The sequence below is a fragment of the Gadus morhua genome, chromosome 14 (assembly GCF_902167405.1).
Source record: "Gadus morhua chromosome 14, gadMor3.0, whole genome shotgun sequence".
NCBI classification, from domain to species: Eukaryota; Metazoa; Chordata; class Actinopteri; order Gadiformes; family Gadidae; genus Gadus; species Gadus morhua.
This window is the reverse complement of record NC_044061.1, coordinates 24561920-24581302: the sequence shown is the minus strand read 5'-3', so window position 1 is coordinate 24581302 and position 19383 is coordinate 24561920. Positions and strand designations below refer to the sequence as shown.

Genomic DNA, 19383 nt, shown 5'->3' with positions numbered 1-19383 from the left:
ACACATAAATACATCCACATACACCTCTTGACACATTGAGACAACCTTACAAACACAAACACACTCACACACACACACACACACACACACACACACACACACACACACACAGCTACACACACACACACACACACTAATGCACGCACATAAATACTTACAAATACACCTCTGGACACATTGAGACAACCTTACAGACACACACACACACACACGCACGCAAAGACACACACACACACACACACACACACACACACACACACACACACACACACACACACACACACACACAGACACACACACACACACACAAACACACACACTCACACACACACTCGCTCACAGCCACGATGCCACACACTCTAACGGAGGCAGCAGGGCTTGAAGTGAGGCTGCACATGAGCTGTGTGTGGAGGGCAGAGAGAGCCAAATGGTTTTTAAAGCGACCCATCGGTGATGAATGGAACCTAGTTAGATTAAATCTCTGAACACCTCCCATGGGGGCACTGTTCTAGTTATGTGATCACCGCTCACTCGCCCATTCGTTTCAGCACCTGTGACAGTATATGATTTTACGAAATTGCCGTGCACTTCAATTTTTACAGGCCCAGGTTGACTTATGTCGAATCAGGTGCTTCACACATCTGCAGCGACGCTCCCCGGGGTTTCACATTGGATACAGTCTCACACAGGTGTGATCCGGTCTCCACTGCTCAGGACGCTTCCAGCCTGGAAATTGTCTCCGTTGCAATTCAGTTAAATATCAAGGTTCTTTTTTACTCAAACGACTAATTAAGGATTTTTTTTCTTTTCAACCGTGAACACATAGGCAGGTGCTACTAGTTATTTTATTTAAGTGATGAAGTATCTGTTTTTCTCTATTTACATGGCGACAGTAATGATGAAGTTATCGTAATTTTAATAAGGGAAGTATTAAAGCGCTGAAGAATCACATGCTTTTGGTTCATCCCCATGACCAGAGATTATCTGTATCAATTTGAATTGACCAGATTTTCCTGGTTGGTATTGTTGTCCACGCAGTTCTTACATCGACTATATGATTAATGTGCTCCTGTGTGCACACAATCAATGGCTTCTGCTGGAAGCCTTACTCACCAGGTGTTATTTGAGATGCAGAAATATAAAATATTCAGAACTACTCTTCCACTTGTACTACTTCCTTATATATTCCAGGGTTTATTTAAATGCTTTTTCAGTGCATTCCCTTTTTGCAAGATTCTGACCCATTGGAAAAAAAATGTATTGCATATGTTGCCAATTGTGTGCTGCACTTAAGATGCAGGAATGGAATGAATTCAGAATTCAACAGCTGTTTGCCACTTCTTCATATGCTCCACTTTTATTCAACAGCATTTTATTTTCATACTTTCTAAAACCATTATATTTCCAACACAATCATGTCAGAATGTAATCCAGTCGCTTATTTCTCATTATATAATAAGCCAGCTGTGAACTTTCAGATTTCAGATACGAAAATCGAACATATTCTGAAATATATCTACTGTTGGTAACCACTGCTGTACACAGTCCACATGTTGTTGAAAGGCATTTTATTTTCATACTTTCTATTATTTGCCAAAGTGTCATAATGTAATCTAAACTATTATTTGATTGGTATTGACTCAATGATCGACACAACACAATACAAACGTACCCCCAGACAGCAATGGGGCGTCGAAAACGGGTTGATTGTTGGTTAAAATAGTCGGTTTCCGTCAGACGACTAAAATTCACCGTTGAATCAACGTGGTGGATAGTCGTTATCTCAACGGTCGGAGAATGTCGAAAATACTACGTTGTTTCAACGATGATTTGCGTGCTAATTTTCAACGTCATTTACCACACGTCGAAATGGCGTTGAATTGAGGTTGTAACGCATATTAGCAATTTTCCTGATATTTCGATTGTCATTTTGTAATGAGATAAATTAAAGCTTTTCCTTGTAGATAATCTGCAGGTATGGCCATTGAATGTTGCAGCTACAACTATTTCTGGCAGGAAAACTGGTCTATATACTTTTAGCAAGCTCACACAAACAGCTTTCACAAATGCAATAAAGATCACTGGTTAAGAAAACCCCATTACAACAGTAGCATTTGAGAGGGGTTAAAACACAGAAGCTGCAATTTAGAAATCCTAGTAAAGTGATGTAAACACCATGAGAACTACTCACAATTCACATTAGTTCAGATCCAAAGTTAGTCATAAGATAAGCCCCAAAGCCCACTTACCTCATTGATTTCCACGCCCCTATTCTTTGAAATAATTACTCAAGAGTTTGGCTTGACAAAAGATTAAGGTTTTAATACCCATTTGATTGTGTTTTTGGAAAACTGTTAAGGAATAAACAAACTACATTAATGGAAATGTGTTGCAAGGTTGTAATAACACAGAAAAACAAGTTAAGTTGAAATAAACGAACATACATGTAATGGAGCGGGAATACAGTAACCAGGGGTCAGCAACCTTTTCAACATTCAGTGCCAGTTTGACATTTTCTCGTTAAGGTGCCATAAGAAACAATATATTAAATATTGAGCTGAATTATGACACAGCGACCAAAAATATTTCCAACATATTAAATGTTTGTTATCTCAAACATCTCAAAGCACTACTTTCAGAAACTTATTCAAAAACCCATTTGCACTGAGAAATGTAAATGTGGAAACATCCGCATCAACATCTTTAAAGACATGTACAGCTTTACAAAAAATATGTGAAGGCCATGCATACAGGCTACAACTATTTTTGATATTTCAGAACACTGCTTTCAGTGACTAATTTAAACATCTTTGCACTGGTAGGAAATGCCCAAAACAGAATAAAGTGGGGGAAAAAAATCTGTAATGATTTTGCTGCCGCATTGTAGAAGGGAAGACATTGAATAAAATATATATTTTTTCCCAAGTGTGCCAATGTAGTATGCAGTATAATAAACAATGAGGCATAGCAAACACTTGAGGAATGGCTTCAAATTACAATCCCCAAACATAGATGTGGACAAAGGAGATGCATGAAAGAGGCAAGTAGTTGTCCTCATCTCCGTAACAAGAAATAGTGATGGCAAAATTTACACCCAAACAGCAGAGGTGCATTTAATCAATGGGATATGTGAAATGGGCTTTTTTTGTACCTAAATCAACTGTAGATGATAAAGACTGAACCAGAGGATAGCACACTGTTTTGAAGAAAATCACATGCTGGAGCATCGCTTATAAAGGAGCACACCTTTAGAGGTTTACCTCTGAAGGTTCTCTCAGCAGCTGGGTGAGGTCATAGACAAATGCTTTCAGGTAGTCATACATCATACACATTGTTGGTAGACCTGTGTTAAAACAAAAACTTGAAACTGACAAAAGTAATGATACATCAATATTTCTTAGTAATCAGACTTTTTATGGAATTTTGGAACAGAATAATTAAGCAACATCACACGAGAGGGAGTGCTGTTGTACTACGGCTGTGATTCTCTTCGGCACTCGGCCAACGGCCTCATACCTACGACCGAATCCCAGCCGTAGTACAACAGCACTCACTCCTGAGTGATATTGCTTTTATACAACAGTTCTACAAGCACCAATCATTAGTTAACAATAATAATTAACATATTATGATCAGATTTCTTTGGTTCATTAATGATTTATTTGGCTCCGCCAACACAAATAGATCCGCAACTGGACTGAACTGTTGCCAAGCAACACATAAACACATTAGCATTACATTAGGTTCCCTTGGTCCTCTTCTGGCGACCATTCTTAATTCAACTCCAATGTTATTCCTGGAAACATGTTCATATTTGCTGTGCAAAGTTAGCTGCAATCTAAGCTACAAAAAGATTGTTAATAACATTAACGGTTATGAGAACACCCGTAAAGCGGAGCGATACGTGTATAGTTAAAAGACCCAGTGCTGTTATACTCTATATCTAGCCTGGATACCAGCCTGAACTCCGCCCACAAAATATTTGGTCTGGAGAATCAGTCTGGAATTGAGCTCGTTGGGAGGTATTAGGTCAGATCAAAAAGTGATCTGACCAATCAAATTGTAAGGGCGGGCTTTATACGTTGATGGACAGATGATACACATTAACGTAATCAACCACGTCACCAAAGAGCGCTCAGCGCTTTTACTTTTTTTCCCAAAAATGCTGACCGTGTTGCCAATTTGTCCGTGTATCCTTAAATTCTTTTTACAAAACAGGCATAAATCGTTTATGTCCATCTACTTTTTCTACTTCTTCGAACGTGCGCTCAGTTGAGTTAGTTTGAGAATAGCTGTGCTTCGCACAACATACGTCACATACTACGTTGCTCTGATTGGTTTTAGGTCTATCCAATTGAGCGAAGAGGCATTTTCCTTCCTGGTTCCGCCCTATAATCACCCAATGGTTCGGTCTCAGACTCATATTCTGACTAGAATTATGAGTATGACATCGCCAGGCTACTCTATATCAGCACTGGAATGCCTCTTGTCCAATCAAATTACTTGGTCGGAACTGACTTGGATAATTTGTAATAATCTTCATCTTCTGCCTCAACGTCTTGTAGTAGAGCTTCTTGGCCTCTTGTGGCACAAAGAACTGCAGCATATCCTGGAGTGCATTCAGATTCCATATATAAATAGTTTTCAAAAAAAAAAAATCTGGTATCTGGAATTCTCCATTCAGCCCACTGCACGCATTCTCCTTCATCTTCTGCAAGACACAAATGCAAACATAAGAAATGAATGAGCGAAATCATAACACTTAGATTTATCTGCCAGTTTACGTCTACCCGCCTGTCCAAACAGTGGCGGTTGTCATTAAATCTAGGCACTAAGGCCACATACAGCTGATGCTCATGAAGTAAGGCAGATAAGAAACTGATAACTACTGATTTCTCCTTTCCTGGCACAGTCCTTAACATATGTAATGAGGCTAAAAACTTATAACATTACATAACTGACGACCAGTCTAATGACCGTGAAATTCGCAGGCAGTATCGTATGATGTATGCACAAGCTAATATTCTTATCAGAAAATTTGGTATGTGTTCATCTTCTGTGAAAATAACACCTGCTGCTTCTTGCTACAAAAGAAGCGGCATTCAATTATGGTATGAGGCTACAACTCAAAGTGCCTAGATGGAGTAGCACAAGCCTTCCGTTTGTGAATGTTGATGTGCCAACTTGTCCTGCTGTTCTCAGAAACCTTATGCATAGATGTATGTGTAGACTACTGTGTCTTGCAACAAGTAAGGGATAATGGACCACGTTAGACTATCAAAAGTTAATACACGCTCTAGATAATGCGTCCCCAAAGCGGAGGGCTGATCCAATGTGTTGGGGGCGCCCTCTGGAGGCGCCCTTAATTAATTAATTAAAATATACGAAACAAGCGAAATTAAACCAAACATGTTCCCAAATGGAACAGAGAAGGGAGGGGCGGGGGATTAAAGTTAGGGCGCACTGAAACCCTCACCGTAGTACGCAGGACAATGCGACAAAGCCATCTATCCCACTCTATAGAAAATATCGAGATATATCGCCATTCAGCCAAAAAATATCGGGATATCATATTTTGCCCATATCGTGCAGCCCTAATCTGAATACAGACGTCGCAAAACCTCTACATCCAGCTCTCCAACAAGAAGTTGACAACGAAGACCTTACGGATGGCACAAGCAGGCGATTTGTTCACTGATGCATTTCCAATGCAAAAACCCTGACAACCAATTGGAATACAGACACTGCAAACCCTCTCCATCCAGCTCTCCGAGAAGCAGTTGACAACAACGGAGACCCTACAGATAACACAAGCCCGTGATTGTTTCACTTGCTCCAAATTAAACGGTAAGGGAACTAATTTCAGACAAAGCATCTTTGCACTTTTGTTTTTTTCAAAGGTATCTGATGGGTTTGCACAAATAGGAAGTAGGCTAATTATATTTGAGGTTATCTGGCACAACATTGTATTGGTTATTGTTGGTGGCATCATTGCATTTTTTTTTTACAAGCAGTCGCAATTGCAAGAACTAAAATATTACTGACTGGCTATGCAAACTGCAGCTTACTGATGTTTCATGAATGGTCTTAGTGAGTTAATATTTCTTTTTATGGAGTTTCTACAGAATTTGCCTGTTAAGAGTTACCTTTGCCCTTAAGAATTCAATACACGTCAACACAAAATAACCTTGTTGTCCTGGAGATGTTTTGAACAGGCATGCCAGTTTCAAGGCCCTCGGTCAGGACTCGAGTGTGAGACACTGCTTCAGAGACTAAAAGGGAAAGTTGCAAGAGTAAAAGAAAAACATCAGTTACACCAAATATGTCAAACCACTTGGGTGTCTTGACCACAGTACACATAATCATGTCTTTTCTTTTCTCTCTTACTACAGGCTTTTTACAATGTATTATGTACTGCACAACTAAATTGCCCAAACAAGTTCTAGCTTTTGTGAGGGAAAATAACCTTGAAATGACGGGTACATGAATTGATCCTGGCAAAAACATAAAAATGGCACCCAAGCAAAATACACAAATAAGGTAAAACGAACATTAACCTTGACGTTCCAGTTTCTGGGGAGCCTCGAGCGCCAGGTTCAAGAGCAGTTGACTGCTCGAGCTATACACTGCTCCTGAACCAGGCGCACGAACCTCCCCAGGGAAGATGCTCATCTTCCGTTGATGTAGTTGGCAACTACGGTCGTACTGACATTTACAGCAATAACCTATTAATTATTTAATATTATATACAACTCTTGGTAAGTAGAATAACACGAATAGCGATCATGTTTGACTGTCGTTCTGTTAGCAACTTTAGTTCGACCATATTCGTTCATAGATGACTAACTAGATATACTAACTAACGTTAGCTTTATCATCAATGACATTCAGCTAAACTCTGTGCCAAATTGCTTATGGCTACTGCTATGCCAGGATAAGTTATTGCGGTTATCACAGCTGTGTATATTTACTTCACATTAACGTAGTCTATGTTTATATTAGACTACGTTCATATATGAGTAACATTAAGAAACAACATTGCTCATATGGCCAACTTAAAATGTCAAATTGCCAAAGAATAGCAGCTAAATGTCCGTTATATCAGAGACATCTATTGCGCTCGAGACATCGTTTGATTTGATTATCAAAGTTCATGACAGATTCTAGAAGGACATTGATAAATTATTAACGATTTCATGTTTACAAAATTGTTCGTTTGCTGTACTACAAGTAATGGATTTTTTATACCAATAATACTATGAATGTCATCCATTATATTCGTTTTAGTCCCATTTCCCAATAAATAACGTTGTCACGGTCACGCGCTGCGTCCCTGACTAGCAGCTGAATCCCGCGAAACCGTCGCGGGGAAATCCAAATCATTAAAAATGATCAATATACTACGGGAAATCGACCCGTGGACATGTCGGCCCAGCTACATATTGTACCATAATACTAAATAAAACCAAATATTAATGACCCCCTTCACCCAAGCCTCCACAAGGGCAAGAAAAAAAATCGAATATATGCAGTAACGCGCTCACACTAACTAGACTTCTTTATATAACTTAACTGCGTGCTGAATCCAACGTATCGTAATATTATTTCCTGAAAGAAAGGACAGCACTGTTGCATTCAAAACTTTTAATCGCCAACAACGGACGTTTCCCTTTTTCAGCGTGTAATGGCCGTGAAGAAGCCATAACACGCTGAAGGGCGCGCGGCCCGAAACGTCCGTTGTTGGCGATTCAAAGTTTCGAAAGCAACCGAGTGCTGTCCTTGCTTTCATGAAACCATAATACTCAACAACTCCATTTCTAAATTACGCTTCATTTGGAAACAATTCTGCTGCTTACCTTGCTATGCCACATGTAAATCCCTTGGCTGTCGGGTGCAGCCTGCTGGCAACGACGACTTGTGCACACTGCACAGAAGTGCGCCCCCTCATTACAAATGCATTGAACCGGAACTGAAATCACACGCAGCCTCTATTTTTTTAACCAATCTGATCACAGTTGATTTACTAGTACGCTAGGTGTGGCCATAATAAGAATGCATGTGCTTTTTCAACTTGAAGGGACTTTCAAATGATTACATAACTAAAAACGACATGTTATTAAATGTTAACATTCAAATACACATTCACACCGAATGCACGGTTTTAATCCTGTCAGATAAGCACACTGCAAGCCATCTCATAAATAGTATATCTTAGTTTATTACAGCTGTCTGTAGGACCTTCTACACTTCAAAGTGAATGTATTTGTATATTTATCCTGAAATAGGTCCTTAATAGGCTATACATTATTAGAAGGGGGATTCTTCACTTGCATGTGAAAGGGTTAAATGCAACTATTCATTGTTGTCACACTATGCCATCAAAACTAACTTTGTGTTTTTTTTCTTCTTCATTTGCATATTTATGGGACACTGAAGACCATTCAAAACTCACGGCAGAAAAGGTATCAAACTTGCATTTCATAATTGTATCCGATACACAGAGATGGCCTCTTATTGGAGTAAAAGGAGGCGAGTCTTGTCCAACGCAAGGGAGACAGAGAACGAGATTTTGCAGCAATTACATTTAAGTACAGTTAATCAGGCTGAAAATGCCCCCCCTAGCTTACCAGATCTAGCACTGTGTGGGACAACTTCAGAATTCGAGAACAGTCCTGACCAAAACACTACAGACAGTGATGCCAGTGAAAGAGAGGATTTTAGTGGGTTATCCAGCTCTGATGAAAGTGAGCCTGATGAAATGAGTTTACAAGCTAAACTAAAGCAATGGGCATCAACTTTTGGCATTACTCTTGTTGCAGTTACCGCTCTTCTATCAATATTGAGAGTACACCACTCTGAGCTGCCTAAAGATGCCAGGACACTTCTTGGCACACAAAAGAAAATAGCTGTGCATGCATTAGGTGGTGGTGAATATCACCATTTTGGATTGGCTAAGGGAATTTTATCAAAATTGAATTCAATCCATTTGCCTAGCTGCCTTCAGACAATTCGGTTACAATTCAACATCGACGGTTTACCCATTTTTAAGAGTTCCAAAGTTCAGTTTTGGCCAATTCTTGCGATGCTTGATTGTGATTACACAAAAAAACCTTTTATTATTGGTTTGTTTTGTGGAACTGGAAAACCATCTAGTGTGTATGACTACCTCAAAGAATTTGTCAATGACCTTACCCAGCTACTGAGGAATGGATTGACCTTCAGAGGTAAACCTCTAAAGGTGATGGTGTGCTCGTTCATTTGTGATGCTCCAGCACGTGCTTTTGTGAAACAGATGAAGTCCCACAATGGGTACTCTGGGTGTGACAAGTGCAATCAAGTTGGCGTGTGGCAAAATAAAATGACATATCCTGAAATAAATGCCAGGCTTAGATCAGACGAAGACTTTGCTTTAATGTCAGACACAGATCACCACCTGCGACCTAGTCCCCTTACTGGCATTGTTCAGATGGTAACCCAGTTTCCCATTGATTACATGCACCTCTGCTGTTTGGGTGTAACAAAAAAACTCATTATTTTCTGGATGAAGGGCAAAAACCTGGCCATAAGACAGCCATCTAATGTCATCTCAGCTATATCATCTAAACTGATTGCTCTCCGTCCCCATATTCCATCTGAATTTGCCCGAAAACCACGAGAGCTGACAGAGATCGAAAGATGGAAGGCTACAGAACTAAGGCAGTTCATGATGTACAGTGGACCTGTGGTCCTAAAGCACAATCTACCAGAAGAGATTTTTGAGAACTTCCTGTTGTTTTCCGTGGGTGTGTTCTTATTACTCAGCCCCAACCTCTCTGCACCCATGATTGATTTTGCCAATCGAGTCCTAACAGCATTTGTTAAAAGCTTTGGAGATTTATATGGTCAAGGAGAAATTGTATTTACAGTTCATCAGGTGATACATCTAGCTGATGTGTACAAACAGTTTGGTGCCCTTGACCGTGTCTCTGCATTTCCTTATGAAAACTTCCTTGGAAAAGTTAAAAAAATGTTGCGAAAGCCTCAACTACCATTACAACAGGTAGTCAAGAGACTGTCAGAGGTGCCTCAAACTGTTACTCCACCTCCAAGTAAGCAGCCCCTTTTGTACGAAATGCACAAGGATGGTCCTTTGCCTCTGCAATTCAGTACTGCCAAACAGTACAGAAAGGTAGTAACAACAGATTTCTGCCTGTCAACAAAGACTGGGAACAACTGCATAGCAGTAGGACAGGATATTGGACTGGTCCAAAACATTGTGCTATCCTCTGGTTCAGTCTTCATCATCTACAGACGATTTGGGTACAAGGAATCCCATTTCACATATCCCTGCCCCTCCTCTCGAATAGGCTGTTTTCAGGTCCATACGTTGGTAGATGATCTTGAGGTTGAGCTCCTTGGGGATGTCAGCAGAAAATGTGTGCTTTTTCCAGACCAAAACCATTATGTTGCCATCCCTCTTCTTCACCAATCCTAATTCCTTGTCTTCTGCAATCCAAAAAAGAAAAAAAAAAAGATTTTTTTGTTATTGAATTTTCTTTATATAAAATACACCAGTCCTAAAATCGAATTAATGAATGAAAAAAAAAAAAAAAAAAACGACAAATAGCCAAAAAATATATATCTGAGTGGTGACAAACTGCTGTAAATCAGCTGTGAATGATCTGAGTAGTTAGAGTGCTTCAGCTGAGTAGCATTGTATACTCTTCCTGCGAAGTGCTTTTTTTTTCTTTCTATTTTTTTGGTTTTTGAGAAGGTAATTCTGGGGAGGGGGCATTTGCCTCGAGCCCGGCAAGCCTTTGAAGATAGTTAGGTTGTAGATAGTTAGGCTTAGATAGTAGTTAGAGACGACAGGTTTCAGAGTACGTCTTCACCCAAGTTAAGCTGGTGTATGCAGTTCTCTCACCACTTATGATAGTTATTCAATTTTCAATTAAATTTTATTTGTATAGCCCTTAATCACCATTACAGTCTCAAAGGGCTTAACAGGCCAAATATTTCTGAGACTGTGATCAACTGTGATCACTGTTGATCTTGCAACATACACACTATGTTATATATAACAACAATGACTGATATATAGGCCAAATATATTTCTAAGGCTTATTTTTCACACTCAAAACACAGCGATTTTTTATTTTCAGATGGCACAGGTGTGGAAGGTCGTCGAATTCAAAGATAGGAGCACTACCATAGTGCCAAGCAGCTGGTTGGAGGAGGCAGGGGAGTCATGGAATTGTTTCTGGCCTCCTAGTTCTTACGATCATAACCGCCTCCAGAAGGCAGTCGCGCACCACCTTCCTCCAGGTGCAGCGTGGGACGTGCACGGTGACGTGAGGGTCTTGGTTAGCTGTGGTAAGGAAAAATGCTGCATATGAAAACGTTTCTATAAGATTCAACTTGCTAAATTTCACTAATGCATGCCATTCACTTTCAGCAACATATGTTAAGGCAAAGGACTACCTGAAAAAGTCCTTACTGTGTTTAACATCAGACATACAGTCAGAGGCTGAAGACCCTATCAGAAGGAAAAAAAGGTAAAAAAACAAAAAATGTTCTCCTCTCCAGAGGTGAATTGGGCCACACATTCCCGCTATCCATCAGACCCTCCCAACCCTCTAAGCCCCTTCCTTGGATAAACGACTCCCTTCAATCGATGCGCTCTAACCTCATGGGCTGCTGAGAGAGAATGGCATAAAACTAATAACCTATCAGATTTAACACAATACCAGTAACTATTATCATCTTTTGCTTACAATGTCACAGCAGCGAAAAATTCACAGTACAACTGAGATTCACAATACAACTGACACCCGGAAACTGTTCTCTACTTTCAAATATCTACTAAACCTTTCCCCTCTTGCTACAAACCTCACAGCAGAACCTTATGCTTCATTCTTTACTGACAAAGTGGCTGCTAATAGCAGGCAGTTCTCTGAACCATCCACAGGCAACTTATCATCCCTCACTACCTTCGAAAAGCTCCTGAAAACTCAGTTCTTCCTAGAATGACTCTTGTCCTAACACTTTTTAACTTTCAATGCACTCTCTTCCATCTTTCTATTGCACTTAAACTTCAGACAGTTTTCGGGTGACTAGTGGCACTTTTTGGCACTCTTAGCAAGGTTTTAAATAGTGTTGTAGCTTAAATGTTAGTCCTCTTGTTGTAAATCGCTTCAGCTCAAAGCATCTGCTAAATGCATAAATGTATATGTTCTCTGTTAATATTTCTGGTGTTACCCACTGACTGCCATGACTGTCCTTGATTTGTTCCAAAGGCCAAACTCACGCTACCTGCAGGAGCCAGCTGGAAGAGTCCAGACCACTACGGGCCCGCCGCAACACTTTTTTGAAGGTGCAGACCTTTAGAGTTAAACTGAACAGCAATGAAACATTTTAGAAATTAAAATATAAATATTTCAGAAACGGCTGTTTGACTGCCCATTTTGTAAATTTTGTCTAAACTGGCACTTACTATGCTTCAAGGTGTGGACACTGATGACGAGGCACCACCCCCCCCAAGGAAAACAGCACGACAATCTGTAGATGTAGGGCCAGGTAGGTAAAAATATGTTGCATGTGTTTACTGGTTAATGCCAGTACAAATGGTACTTTGAAGCACCATTTGAAACAACACCATGTTTAACACATATGTTAGAAATACCATTTGGCTCTCTTATTCAGTTTTGAAGTGTTTCATTTTTTTCAGACATCAATAGTGAGTGGCTATTTGGGCCATCGACCACCCAAAGAGGTAATTTTACTTTAAATAATTGTTCCTCATACATAGTTTTCCCCATCTTCCCCGTTGATCATTGCTTCAAACCAACACGTTTTTTTGACACATTTCATTGTTGGTCTGACTGGATGAAGGACTACCCAACTGCATACAAAGCCATTCCTCTTGTGCAGTAAAGAAACACACACACACACACACACACACACACACACACACACACACACACACACACACACACACACACACACACACACACACACACACACACACACACACACACACACACACGGCATCCCAGGACCAAGCCAAACTTCCTCGATATCAGGCTAACTGATGGTTGAACAAGTAAAACTTAAAATATTGTAACTTACACACAATAACATGACTTTTTTATTCCAGCTCAATCAAATGGCAGCCAGAGACTTGAGCTACTACATCTAGGTAGGTTTTGGCGTCAGTAGAACAACTAATTTCAACATGTATTGATTGAACATGTATTTATATAAATTTCTTACAAGGTAAATCTTACAAACTCTTCCTTAAATACACTACTTTGAAAAAAATATATAATCATTGGCACTTGACACTAATCAATGACTTTTGAATATAGATACAGTCCAACCAAGCCACCAGCTATTGCATGGTAAGTCGAGGAGACAAACATTCTAACCATTGTTTTCATCATTATCATACACATTATAATTAAGATGAAATGGGAAAGTACACCAAAGTACACCAAACCCCAGAAAACATTTCTAATAAGTAACTTCTATAAACAGATATGGGAATATCTAAAGTTGTGGAGCTGCTTTCCAAAGTGCTGGAAGAAAATAAATTGATGAAAGCGGAAATTACCAACCTGGGGAGTGAAGTGAGGGCGCTTAGGAGAGAGATGGTGAGGCCGGTAGCACCAGAAGCTGCCGCTTCGTCCATCAAGCTGCCTCTGAGGACAATGGAGGAGTTTCAATTAGCAGAGGCTGTTATGAGAGAAACCCCCTGCGAAAAACAAAAGATGGTAGGTACAAATCTGCACTACCCAAAAGCTAGTCAAAGTATATGTGTAAATTAATAAAACCATACCTCTTCTTTCCAGCCATCCACTACATCACTCAGTATTTGTAGGAATTATCTTTCAAAACAAAATTAACACATTACTCATTATGTGAAACAGTGAGAAGTTCACCTAACCTAAATTGGTACATATACAGTATCTCACAAAACCCTAGCCATTTTTTCAAATGTTTTAATGTATCTTCTCATGGGATAACTCTATAGACATGAAACTTTGATGTAACTTAAAGAAGTCCGTGTAGAGTTTGTAGATTACGATAAGATTTATTGTCACAATGGGCGCAATGGTCATGTTCATAATTAAGTGTACTCAGTTATGTGGCCAGCTGTTTAGTTGTTAATGGATGCGTTTTTAGTCATATTCTGAGGACAATAAATCTATAGTTCTCTACAATACGTATAATGACTAGTTTAAGTTATAATAAAGTTTCATGCCAAGGGTTATCCTATGAAAAGATACAATAAAATATTTGCAAAAATGGGAGGGGTGTAGGCCTATTCACTTTTGGGAGATATTGTAATTATACATGTTATAATTATCAATGTTTCACTTGTTTGTTGGTTTATTATGTCTTGTCAGATCTTAACATTCAGTCTAATTGGAGGGCACACTGCAGAAGAGGCCGTAAGAAGGATGTTGCAGAGTGGCCTAACAAATAACCTGGCGTGTCGCTTCAACTGGGCAGGGAAAGGCTTCAAGGAAGCCTTTAAAAGCACTGTCCTTAGTGATGTACTGTTCGGTATGTTTGTCAAAACTCAGTCACACCACACAAGCATTAGACACAGATACCACTGATTAAAATAAATGCTTTTAAACCAGCAAGTCGATTTTTTAATATGCACTATGGGTAGTCTTCTGAGCTATGCTTATTTCATGTAAAATCAGAAAAAGTCCATTCATAGGCTACTATGCGATCTCAGTTTTGTGTCCAGATGCAGCAATGCTTTTAACACTGACAATATTCTGCACTGCACTCTTGGACTATCAGTCAGCACTATAGAACACTTTAGTTTGACGTTATTTTACTTTTACTATCTAGCTATCTTGCACCGAAAGCCTACATTCACATAAGAATGTAACAACGCGCTACTCCGCTAGCATTGGCTACGAGTGGTATGTCGGGCTACGGGCATACATGCCCGTAGCCACGACGCTGAAGTTGGAATCCGATTCGCAGCATCCGATTCGGCTTGAAAACCACTTAGAATCTTCAAATCGGTCCTGATTGAAAACCACTACACCTATACTCTTCAAATCTGGACTACATTATCACAGTAAGGCTATACATTATGTAAAACATAGTTTCAGATTTTTGAAACCTTTACCCTATTTGTGAAAATGCAATGCGGTCTGGACCCCTAAATGAGCCTGTATTGCATTTTCACATGTAATGTATAGCCTCACTGTGATAATTTAGTCCAGATTTGAAGAGTCTAGGTGTAGTGGTTTTTAATCAGGATCAGTTCTAATGCGGTCTGGACCCCTAAAAAGCAATAAATGTGCCTTTATTGCATTTCACAAATAGGGTAAAGGCTCACAAATCTGAAACTATGTTTTACATAATGTATAGCCTCACTGTGATCATTTAGTCCAGATTTGAAGAGTCTAGGTGTAGTGGTTTTCAATAAGGACCGATTTAAAGTGGACCAGCTGCCGAATCGGATGCTGCGAATCGGATGCCAACTTCAGCGTCGTCCCGTAGCCTACCAATTTAACCCTGCATGCATGCATTCTGTAATCAAAGAAGTAACTGGGATGGAGTCGATGTGGTAACCCATAGTGCAGTAAAATGAGACTGAGAGGACAGTGAAACCAATGCACTGCGCAACAGCGTTAAGGGTCTGTGGTTAGGAAACAAATTGCTGACTTTTTGCCTGGTGCACTATGCAAAAAATGGCCATGGCCATGTTACAGCTTACCGTCGCCATGTTGGTAATTCTTGACCGGGTTTGTTTCTTTCTTTCTTTCTTTCAGCTGCACTCCAAAAACAGCTGCCAGGGACCACCCATATTGTTTTTTCAGGGACACTGAAGAAGTGGCTTAAATATGCACCGGAGAGAGAGGGAGGTGGAGGGAGGCGAACAAATGAACGCGATCAGGTAGGCCTATGTACGCTTGTTCCACACACCATGCGTCCTTCGACGGATGAGCGTCGCGAGTGCGACTCTGAACCATGGACAGGTCTGAACGGACGGACCCAAAATGCATTTCGAGAGCGCAATGCTATGGAGCCAGTTTCCTGCCATAATTCCAACCTGAAAAAAAAAGTTTCAAAGAGTTATACACTAAAATTCAAACATCTGTAAACATGATTTGTGTTCTATTTTATCTTCATCATTTTCACCAACACATTTTCAAAGTTCAAACAATATCACCAGCGCATTTGCAGAGTTTCAAATCTGGCACTGTTCTAACAGTGTATTTCATTGTTTCCCGGTTTTGAAACCTTGTAAATGGGATTCTGCAAACAGGTGTTAAAAACATGTAAAGGTGTACGTTTACGCCATTGCAATGTCTTTTTTCAGAACTGACTTTTCAGAGATTTGACCATGCAGGCGCAAGCTTTGAGTCACGTGAATATTGGCAGCGTTCTGTCGCGCATTCGTTTTGAAACTCCTGACAAGTCTGAAGAAAAAGAAAACGTTCCTGGGGGCGGGACCATTTATCTCTAAACCTATTGGTTGCTAACCCTTTTCTTCAGAGACTGTCAGGAGTTTCAAAACAAATGCGCGACAGAACACTGCCAATATTCACGTGACTCAAAGCTTGCGCCTGTGTGGTCGAATCTCTGAAAAGTCAGTGCTGATAAGTCACTTCTGAAAAAATACATTGCAATGGCGTAAACATACACCTTTACAAGTTTTTAAAAATAAATATTCAACCTTTCAAAACTTATTTCTCAATGTATGAACACCTGTTTGCATTTACAAGGTTTCAAAACCGGGAAACAATGAAATACACTGTTAGAACAGTGCCAGATTTGAAACTATGCAAATGCGCTGGTGATATTGTTTGAACTTTGAAAACATGTTTGTGGAAAAAAAAAAAATACTTTGAAAATGTGTTGGTGAAAATGATGAAGAAGATAAAATAGAACACAAAATCATTTTTACAGTTTGAATTTTTTTCAGGTTATAATGTATTTTTTCAGTGTTGCAAAACCTTTTTTACAAGGTGTTGAGTTTTCAAACCCAGACTTAAAAGCCTTTGAAACTTTTCTTTTCAGGTTTGAATTATGGCAGGAAACTGGCTCCATACAATGCAAGTCACGGGCGCATGGCGTAGTTTGAAACAAACCTCATTCAGTCGTATTGCTGGACTCATTTTGTAGCCTATACTGCTTATGTTAATATTCCTCTATTTATTTTCAGGCGCCGCAGGATCCTCGACCATGAATGAATGTGTGTGTGTAAATAATAATTATATTCGTTAGAATAATAGGGTTAATTGGGTTTGGGTTGTTCGTGTTCGGTTATCACGTTGTATTGTTCATTATTGTCGCCACCGTTGTTGTGTCATGTTTGTTTGTTGGGTGCTCTATGTGAGAGGATTTTAATAAAAGTAGTCTGCGTCGAGGGGTGTACGGGGCGCAGAACTACAGTTAAATAAAGCCTGACTGTGCGTTTCTTGGCCGCCGCTACAATATGTTTGACAACAATAGCCTATGTTCTGTGTATTCATATATTCATTAGAGCCTTGAAGGAGATTCAGTAGCCTTAAAATCCTAATTTAATTGTAGAGTCATATCATGATGTCCTTTAAATAAATCAGTGAGTGAAGAACCAACATCGACCACAATTCGACCATAATCACTAGTTGAATAAAGGTTGAAAAGGGATCGACGCGCCGTCGTCGGTCGCCTTCCATTCAACGTTGAATCGACCTGGAACAGTATGAGCAAACTGCCGTTGAATCGACCAAAATTCGACCATAATCACTAGTTGAATAAAGGTTGAAAAGGGGTCGACGCGCCGTCGTCGGCCGCCTTCCATTCAACGTTGAATCGACCTGGAACAGTATGAGCAAACTGCCGTTGAATCGACCAAAATTCGACCATAATCGTTGAATAAAGGTTGAAAAGGGATCGACGCACCGTCGTCGTTCGCCTCCCATTCAACGTTGAATCGACGGTGGACAGTATGAGCAAACTGACGTTGAATCGACGCCCGGTCTCAACGCTGATTCAACATGTTTTGGTTGAAAATACGGAGGTTGATTCACCGTTGATTCAACGCTCTTTTGCTGTCTGGGACCCCGACCCAGTTTGCAGTACATTTAACCGCCCGCCATGCGAGCCCCGCTCAGTGGAGGCAGGGCCAGCCGTGTTGTGCTCACCGCAGTCTGAACAGGGGGTCGGACCTGCTGGCCTTCGGGACGGAGCTCTTGCCACAGTGAGCACTGGGTTACATCACCGCATCGACAAGTGGTGGCGGTAGGGGGGGGGGCCGGGGAAGGGATTTTCCACGCATTATAGGAACTCTGGCCACAACTCTCCCCTTGTAGCAGACACAGGAGAATTAAAGCCCAGTGGTTCCACACCAGCGCTGGGGGCCGTGTAGCTAACCAAAGCTAACCAGCTAACAATGCTGCCTGTTGGCCTGATGGTTTATTCAGGCTTACTGCCCACAACTTTAACACATTTAAAGTGGCCGACGCCAGGGCCGTGTGCAAACGAGATTACCCATCACTAAGACCAGAGAGGAGTTCAACTGGTTGTCGGACTGTTGTCGTTGTGACACACACAGTATTGGTAATGCGGCTCTGTAAAGCCATCACGGTTGGTGGCGGCCGGCCAGGATGCTAGTGGCGCCCAGCCTGCGTGAGAGGAGCAGAGAGGACAGAGAGCCGTTCCTCTTATGCTTCCATTCACCACCGTTTGACCCAAAGGTCACGTGGGCTATTTCAGAAACGCCCCCAGTGAAAATCGATGGGCAAAAGCGAGCAGCCCAGTGCCTGTTTGTTGCTGTTGTCGTGGTGGCTGGGTCTGTGTGCTCTACAGCACTGAGGCAGGCAGCGCCAGATCACTAAGGGGGGGTGGGGGAGAGAGAGAGAGAGAGGGAGAGAGAGAGAGAGAGAGAGAGAGAGAGAGAGAGAGAGAGAGAGAGAGAGAGAGAGAGAGAGAGAGAGAGAGAGAGAGAGAGAGAGAGAGAGAGAGAGAGAGAGAGAGAGAGATTTAGGGGGGGGACACTCAGAGAAGGAGGTCCGTATATTTGCAGTTGAAGAGATGAGAGTGGATTGAAAAGAACTGAAGAGTGATGGAGGGACAAAATATGATATAGAGAGAGAGAGGAAGAGAGAAGTGGAAGGAGAGAGAGAGAGAGGGGGGGGAAGGAGAGACAGGGGAGAGCGGGAGGAGGAGAGAAAGGTTGTGGGGGGGGAGAGAGCAAAAGAGAGGGAGTCAGGTCGGTATAGATACATCACGGTGTCAGACACACAGACACACTGCGGCCACAGATTCATCATCACAGCCCGTCTGCAGGCGCAACCGGACACTGGAAACGAATGAACAAGGGACCAGCGGAGAGAAACACAGGGAGACGAGGAGAGAAATCAGGAGCAGAGAGGAGACAAATTG

At 41.0% G+C, this 19383-nt stretch overlaps 2 protein-coding genes and 1 long non-coding RNA gene across 6 annotated transcripts in view; 2 read left to right on the top strand and 1 right to left on the bottom strand.

Moving 5' to 3' along the window:
- The window catches only part of LOC115558993 (transcription initiation factor TFIID subunit 4), a 73440-nt gene that overhangs the window by 41423 nt on the left and 12634 nt on the right, over window positions 1–19383 (top strand). The window lies entirely within an intron of this gene.
- LOC115558997 (uncharacterized) lies at window positions 2302–7979 on the bottom strand. Of its 2 annotated transcripts, none has more exons than XR_003979398.1 (3): window positions 7857–7979; window positions 6147–6272; window positions 2302–4711 (listed from the first exon to the last, which is right to left on the bottom strand). It is a non-coding gene; the product is annotated as an uncharacterized LOC115558997 (long non-coding RNA). The 2 variants fall into 2 exon arrangements; XR_003979399.1 differs by having other exon boundaries at window positions 6188–6272.
- LOC115558994 (uncharacterized) lies at window positions 8498–17418 on the top strand. 3 transcript variants are annotated; one of them, XM_030377579.1, is made up of 11 exons: window positions 8498–11352; window positions 11435–11534; window positions 12276–12352; window positions 12484–12555; window positions 12707–12751; window positions 13136–13177; window positions 13347–13379; window positions 13516–13751; window positions 14388–14547; window positions 15783–15907; window positions 17180–17418. In XM_030377579.1, the coding sequence occupies exon 1, from the start codon at window positions 8504–8506 to the stop codon at window positions 10472–10474; it is 1971 nt and encodes a 656-aa protein (XP_030233439.1). In that variant the 5' UTR covers window positions 8498–8503; the 3' UTR covers window positions 10475–11352; window positions 11435–11534; window positions 12276–12352; window positions 12484–12555; window positions 12707–12751; window positions 13136–13177; window positions 13347–13379; window positions 13516–13751; window positions 14388–14547; window positions 15783–15907; window positions 17180–17418. The 3 variants fall into 3 exon arrangements, with proteins under 3 accessions (XP_030233439.1, XP_030233440.1, XP_030233441.1); XM_030377580.1 differs by lacking the exon at window positions 11435–11534; XM_030377581.1 differs by lacking the exons at window positions 13516–13751; window positions 14388–14547.

What these genes read in the sequence shown, in the direction of transcription:
- LOC115558994 (XM_030377580.1), top strand. Translation starts at nt 8,504, where the DNA reads ATGGCCTCTTATTGGAGTAAAAGGAGGCGAGTCTTGTCCAACGCAAGG.